At 54.2% G+C, this 6,990-nt stretch overlaps 4 protein-coding genes across 4 annotated transcripts; 2 read left to right on the top strand and 2 right to left on the bottom strand.

Moving 5' to 3' along the window:
* Nucleotides 1-608: 608 nt before the first annotated feature.
* BO72DRAFT_374662 (Zn(II)2Cys6 transcription factor domain-containing protein) lies at nt 609-791 on the bottom strand (the record flags this gene model as incomplete). Its single annotated transcript, XM_040941140.1, has 1 exon — nt 609-791. A coding segment is annotated over one exon (183 nt), but the record flags the coding sequence as incomplete, so codon positions are not given.
* An 859-nt stretch (nt 792-1,650) lies between these two features.
* BO72DRAFT_526551 (uncharacterized protein) lies at nt 1,651-3,417 on the top strand (the record flags this gene model as incomplete). Its single annotated transcript, XM_040950048.1, has 3 exons — nt 1,651-2,125; nt 2,228-2,749; nt 2,833-3,417. Exons 1-3 carry the CDS (start codon nt 1,877-1,879, stop codon nt 3,415-3,417), a joined length of 1,356 nt encoding a protein of 451 aa, XP_040803046.1. The 5' UTR covers nt 1,651-1,876.
* Nucleotides 3,418-3,958: 541 nt separating this feature from the next.
* BO72DRAFT_374381 (metallo-beta-lactamase superfamily protein) lies at nt 3,959-5,043 on the top strand (the record flags this gene model as incomplete). Its single annotated transcript, XM_040941132.1, has 2 exons — nt 3,959-4,516; nt 4,627-5,043. 2 exons carry the CDS (start codon nt 3,959-3,961, stop codon nt 5,041-5,043), a joined length of 975 nt encoding a protein of 324 aa, XP_040803045.1.
* Nucleotides 5,044-5,367: 324 nt separating this feature from the next.
* On the bottom strand, nt 5,368-6,678 carry BO72DRAFT_426098 (isopenicillin N synthase family dioxygenase; the record flags this gene model as incomplete). Its single annotated transcript, XM_040942939.1, has 4 exons — nt 5,368-5,569; nt 5,606-5,925; nt 6,004-6,339; nt 6,472-6,678. The coding sequence occupies 4 exons, from the start codon at nt 6,676-6,678 to the stop codon at nt 5,368-5,370; spliced, it is 1,065 nt and encodes a 354-aa protein (XP_040803044.1).
* Nucleotides 6,679-6,990: the final 312 nt, after the last annotated feature.

Below are 6,990 nucleotides of genomic sequence, written 5' to 3'. Positions count from 1 at the left end.
GAGGAGGAGGAGGAGGAGGAGGAGGAGGAGGAGGAGGAGGAAAAATATGTTAAGAGAGCCAGAGTCTGGCTAATGGAGCAGCACGCTGAACCAGGATCAAGCGCCTTAGGCATTGAGGGCTGACTGGCGGAAGGCTCTAGACGAAGCAGGGAACCGGGTAGGGATGGTTCCGACCGGGCTGTCTGGTCTCCGCCAGCTGAAAGCTGGCTTGGGACTGGAGGTGACACCGCCGGGGCGCGATTGAGCTCCTCGAGCTGGCGAAGGTCGGTTGTCAGGTGGACAGGCAGCTCGCCCGCCTCAGGCACGCCGAGCAGTGAAGTGGAGTGGGAGAAGGCCAAAAAGTCATCGAAATTACAGTGCAGGCCAGTTTGAGTGTCGGTTGCAGAATCAGGCAGCGGAGGCGACCAGGAGAGAATGTCTACGCAGCTCAGCGGATGATAGGTCTTGGGAAAAGCATCTATAATCATCCGAGTGTTCAGCCTCTCCACCTCACATGGAGACGACGTTGTGGTGCGCGAGGTGGTGAAGGTCGTCGTCGTCGGGGAATGATGAGCATTCATGGTAATAGACTCCCGATGTCTGAGGCGCGTGCCTGGTTTGCGTCGTGCGCGTTTGCTTTCCAGATACTCGCAGACCATGTTGCGTTTCGCACACCGCGCACATTGCGGTTTCTCCTTGGTGCATCTGATCTTGGATGCTGCGCAGCTCTTGCAGCTTTCCCGGAATTTGGGGCCGGTTGGGGACAGACTCCGCCGAGTTCGATCCGGAGGGGGGCTTTGTAAGCTGGTCATTGGGTTGCTTCTGAAATGTAGAGGACGCAATGGTCGGACATGACAGTAGCCATGAATGGAGTTTATGAGGAGAAGGATCAGAAGTCGGGACGAGGGGCTAATTTGTCGATTCATGGAGGTGGTGATGAACGATAGGTGAGGAGTCCCCAATTACCACTGCACTTTATCGCTCTGCTCGGATTGGCTCTTACACAGTAGAGCGCTCTCAGCTCTAAGCCGTATCAGTACCGGAAAGCCGCCGGGCAAAAGGGAGCGGGGAACTTACATTTGATTGGGTCGACAATAGCTTACTCGTATATCCTTGTAGATGGTCTAAATGATAAGAAAACCTGATATACCGCAACATGCAACTTGGAGCACCTAATCTTCAATTCACAAAAATCCCACAGCAGCTTAATTGTTTCAAAGCTGAGAAGACTTTTTCTTTTCTTGTCATTTTTTTTTCGCAGGGATCAGAGTAGAGTATTGTCATCAAAAGGTGTTTTGGGCGGGGAGAGAGGATGCAAGGGAGAAAGAAGGGGGGGTGGGCTCGGGGTACGCAGAGTAGGCACCAGGACTAAATAATAACTGTGGCAACGCATGGCTACCACCTTCTAGAGGAGAGATATCCCCATCATCTATCAATATCTGCCATTGGATAGACCGGGTCAGTGGTCTCAATCAACGGGAGACCATGCTGGACCGAAATGAGGGGTAAATCTGGCCGCGTTTCCCCCCAGCTAGCGCTAGAATTGGACCGCCCACTATATTGCGAATGACCCGTGGCCTGACTTGGAATCGCGGCGACAACTATCTTGTCAATTAGGCCTATGTGATGAAGCGAAAACTAAGGATCTGGATTTGATTCATGGTTTGAATTGCCTGATCAGACGGTATCTTCCTAGATCAGCCACTTGATTCAGATGAATTGACTAAATGGTTAGGGGCAAGGCCGAGCCTGGCGGGGATGCCACGCTTTATAATGAGGGACATTCATCTTGTCCTCAATTCTGTAGATTCATATCCACTGATCACAGTGTTTCTCCTTGTACACTTTAAGAACCTGCCCCCTTTGATTCCGTGCAACACATATATGCTTACCTGCCATGCTCAATCTGGCCCAGCTCGAAAGTCAAACTCGTGGGCTTTTAGCAGCCCTCAAGCAGCTCGCGGAGCATTGTCCTTCGGCCGTCGATGGAACAGCTGAAGGCATGGTTCCAGGGCTTTCACCGTGGTCAACGACTGGGGAATTGGGGGAGGCGACCCGAGCACGAGAGACGGTACTGAAATGTCTTACGAAGCTGCAAATTTCGCTGGCAGGGCCGATTGAAGTCCTCCAGCACATGGCGAGCCAGGTATCATCTCCGACTCATGTTCTGTTATCTGGGTTGACATGGTCGCTCAAACGCGAACGAAAATACCATTTGGGACTCTCATACTAACTTCTTGGTGGTTAGATCCAGCTTCTTGCGTGCTTACAATGGCTAGGAGAGTTCCAAGTGCCAGCCTGCATCCCGCTCGACGGCAGTGCCTCCATCAAAGATGTCGCAGAGCTCATTGGCGTTCCTGAAAATCACATCTGTCGGATCGTACGTATGGCAATCACTGCAGGCTTTTTGCAAGAGACGGAACCTGGGCACGTGGCTCACAGTCCGTTGTCGGCTGCTTTCGTGACGAATCCCTCTTACGTTGACGCCGCGATGTTCCTGGCTAGAATCACAACTCCCGCCGCCCTGAACATGCCTTCAATCACTCGACAGCGCACAGCCGGCATGTGTGACCGGGCAAATCAAGTTGAACAAAAGAATAATATTATCAATATAGTCAATTCATTCACCCTCGACGAGACAGCCCTGCCTCGGCTGGAGCGGCAGTGGTATGCGTATCTACGATTTGGCACCAAAAACCTTTGTGACACGGCCACAGATATTATATCCTGTTTGGACTCAATTCAAGGCACCAGCGCGACAGTGGTCGAGGTAGGTACCTGCGGTTTCTCTTTCTCCTCTAAATTTTCTCACGCACCCCGGTGTCATACTGACCGTGCGTGCGCCACACGCAGGTGGGAGCGCGTTCATTGGACCGTGCGATGACGCTTGCTAATCGATACCCTACGCTCCGGTTCATCATTCAAATCCACCTGCCCAGCTCTGCGTCTGGCAGCGGCAAAGATGAGGCCAAGTATGACCGTACGCGGGCCATCCGCTCCCATTCGCAGATCACAGTGCAGTATCGCACACCGGGTACGCCCCAGCAGATTCAAGACGCGACGGTCTATATCATCAACTTTCCCCTCCCGCTCCCGGGCGTGTCATCATGCTCCATCTCCGCGCAGCTCGAGACGGAGCTTCGAGCACATCTGCAGGCGTTGCGCCTGAGCCCGGCAGCGACGCTGGTTCTCACAGCACCCGCGCTGCCTGAGCGGGGGGCGAGGGGCACCGAGGTGGCGGTGCTCACTCGTATTCGCGACCTCTCTTTTTTGCAGCTCGCCAACGATCGGGAGCCGGAAATCTCAGAGCTAATCAATCTGTTGAACGGGGTGGGTGACAGTGAGGGTCGGTTTGTCGTGGTAAAAATGGTGAAATCCACAGCAAATAACGGCGCCATTGGTCTAGAGCTCAAGTATCAGGAGTATTCAGACCGGTAGCAGTAATACACAATAACTCATCAAACAATAATTCATCAAAATCGCTGCCGCAGTAGAACTTTACAATAAAGGTTTAGCTGTGGACAGATATTCTAGGCCACCGTTATGCTCTTTTTATCTCACAAGTAAATGGTTCGCCAAGATCAATGGTTAAACCTCGAGCATTTTGAGGGGAGGAGAGAGAAGATTTTCACGGCGTACTCTACACAATCGCTGGCATCAGGCATCACCGAGGTGGATCTAACCTGACATTGAGAACGACGGGCACCTTGTAGCTTGATCATTAATCGCTAATCGCTCTCTGGGTCACTTTGTCCAGAAAAAGCCTCTGATCATACATCCGGATGGGAACTTTCCACTGTACCGAGAGCCGATATCATGCCCGAGGGTGGCTTGACCGGGACTACAGAAGCCGTCCGGGGGCCTTTCCCGGGATTCATACCCTTCCCATACACTGTAACCATAAAGGTTGTGCATTGTTAAGACAATCTGACGTACATCAGACCCAACGAGTACGACAGAGTTTCTCAGCGGCCCGAGAATGGGGAGTCATCAACGCTTTCTCACGAAACCCGCGCACAAGGGCGGCTACCGCCAGATCAACAAAGCCCTCAACATCAACGCCTTTGAAGACTACCTAGAAGCTCAGATATCCCGACTACCCGCCTTAGCTGAAGTTGAGAAGCTCAGTCCATGCGTCTGGCGGATCTTGGGCCAGAATCCCGGGCCATTTACACTGCAGGGAACCAACACCTACCTGGTGGGCACCGGCCGCCGCCGCCTGCTGATCGACACAGGTCAGGGTATCCCCGAGTGGGCGAATCTGATCGCCGAGACCTTGAGAACCACCGGAGCTCGCCTTTCCAGCGTGTTGCTCACGCACTGGCACGGGGACCACACGGGGGGCGTCCCCGACCTTTTGCGCCTGTATCCGGATGACCTCGTCGATAAAGTCTACAAACACACGCCCGGCCAGGACCTGCAACCCATCAGTGACGGACAAGTCTTCCAGGTGGAAGGAGCAACGGTCCGCGCCGTGCATACTCCCGGCCATTCGCACGACCATACGTGCTTCATCCTCGAGGAGGAGCATGCCATGGTCAGTATACTATTTCTCCGGTTGCATGGTTGTTTGCCCTTGAGCGCTAACGTTTCCCCCCATTCCTGCCCGCGGAACGCGGGTGGGGGGAGGAGGGGGGTCCCTCATAGTTCACCGGCGACAACATTCTCGGTCATGGAACCGCCGCTGTTGAGGAGCTTGGGCCTTGGATGGCCTCGCTGCGCACGATGCAGAGCCACGGCTGCACCACGGGCTACCCGGCCCATGGGGCACCGATCCGTGACCTTCCGGGTAAGATCGCCGCTGAGCTAGCCTCCAAACTCCGGCGCGAAGACCAAGTGCTGGCCGCACTGGATCAGGTCGCCCGTGGCAGTAGCGGTCCCTGCAGTGTGACCGTGCAGCAGTTAGTGACAGTCATGCACGGGGACGGTCTCGATCCTGGCGTCCGGCAGACTGCCGTGGAGCCGTTTATGGAGGAGGTCTTGCGCAAGTTAGCGGCGGATGGCCGGGTCGCGTTTCGATTACGCCAGGGGGTCAAGAGGTGGTATAGAGTACCGGTGCACTGATGGTTGAAGCAAGTAGTTGAGGGGCTGGGCCACGCAATGAGTATTCTTTCGGGCAAGGAATAAGATAGGTCGGAAGTCGAGAATTCAAAATCATGTCTAGCCGGGGCTACAAGGGAAGTCACTCTGTTGTGTGCTGTGATGAAGTACCAATTGGCTTAGGTTCTTCATTATGTCCTTAGATCATCTTCTTTTAGGAGTCTGCGTGAATCTATCTCTACCAGTCACTGTTCTCTGATCTATCCCGTAAAAGGGATCGCAGCACAACCCTCATTAAAATATTATCGGCAGTGAAGCACGCGGATATCGGTCTATATAGTAAGGAGTTTAAAACTCCATTGCCAGTCGTTTTCGGATCCACTGGCGGGCTGTGAGCGTGCCCCAGTTCCCACGCATATTTGGCTTCCACTTACCCGGAGTCTCACAACCCGGGGCGATTGCAATCACCTCATTCGGATTAGGCACTCCAAAGAAGACCAGAGAGTAGCGGTCAACTACCATTTCCTCCTCCTTTGTATACACCCCGTGGCTATCATCCACCGGAACCCCATGGATTGGCGGCAACATCAGGGGCGCAGGAGCGACTACGCGGTGCAGGGAACTTCGCCAGCGGCCGTTAGAGAGTTGCTCCAGCATATCGCCCACGTTGACGATAACAGCCCCCGGAACCGGCACGATGGGACGGAATTGATGGCCATCGTGAACCTCCAGCCCCCCAACTGCATCCTGGAAGACCAGCGTCAGGGTGCCGAAGTCGGTATGCGCGTTGAGTCGCTTGGCCCCGTCGACGTTGAGCGCCCGCGCCGACATCGCCGGGTAGTAGTTCCACGTCACGTGACAGTCGTTGGCCGAGTGAATGCGATTGAAGTAATCATCGTTATCATTCTGGTTCATGGCTCTTGCTGCCGCTATCCCTACCGATTCCTTCGTCTCGTCCGGGCCGCCGCCGCTGCTATCACTGACACGCAGCGCCTCCCCCAGGCATCGGTACAGGTCATGAGCCAGGATCGCACAGTCGGTCCACCAACCCTCCAGGAACCCTCGAAAGCCCGGCAGTGTCACCTCCGGCAGCCACGGGTTGGGCGGCAACTTCGCGTCAAACGGATTGCCCAGCTCCAGCGTTTCCTTGCAGTCTGGGTTCTGCTGGCGGATGGCCGCCGCTTTGTCCGCGTCAAATTCCATATGCACCGTGTAGCCCAGCCCTACTCGCGCCCAGCCGCGGTTGGTGTCGATATCGCCGCTGGGGGGGTGTGCGATTAGTTCCTTGGTGGCAGTGGGCTGCATGAAAAACCGCTCGGCCTGCGCGTGATTATGGGGTTAGCCAGTTGGAGTCTTATTTTCTTCGTGGTGGGGTTTTAATAGGATCATAGAGAGATTGACAGTGAGAGAGGAAAAGAAGGCGGCGGCAGGAGATTGTAAGCAAGAACTTACCCACTCAAAGGCCTCTTGCAGCTTGTCAGCCCCTATCCCGTGGTTATCAAGCTGGACGAACCCCCATTCACAAAAGGCGGCGTCCAGCAAGGCTACGGCAACTCTCCGTCGCTTGGCGTCTGGCGAAGTGAGCGCGCGGAAGTCCACCAGGGGAACATCGGCCGGCTCGACATAGTGACTGCCGTTATGGAGAGCTTCTTGGGTCATCTTGCAGCGGTGGATTGCAGGCAAATCAGGCAATGATGGTGTCTCGTATATGATTCTCAACGTCGTTTGTCAGTACGAGAGAGGTTGAGAAAGTTGGAAACGGTTTGCAGAAGTAGTCAATTACTTGCAATGTAAGCAGAAACTTGAAACGTTGCATCAAGTCAGAGCGAAGATCAGAGGTTCTCCTAGTCTCCCCCTTTGTTTTTTTTTTTTTATCTTTTACTCCAAGATCGGCCGGTTTAAATTATGAGCGAACTGTCAAGTATTGCCGGGAACAAAGCTCATAAACACACCGAACCAGCCCATTCATGT

The sequence above is a fragment of the Aspergillus fijiensis genome (genome assembly GCF_003184825.1).
Source record: "Aspergillus fijiensis CBS 313.89 unplaced genomic scaffold BO72scaffold_15, whole genome shotgun sequence".
In the NCBI taxonomy this organism is placed as follows: Eukaryota; Fungi; Ascomycota; class Eurotiomycetes; order Eurotiales; family Aspergillaceae; genus Aspergillus; species Aspergillus fijiensis.
This window is presented reverse-complemented; position numbering and strand designations above follow the sequence as displayed.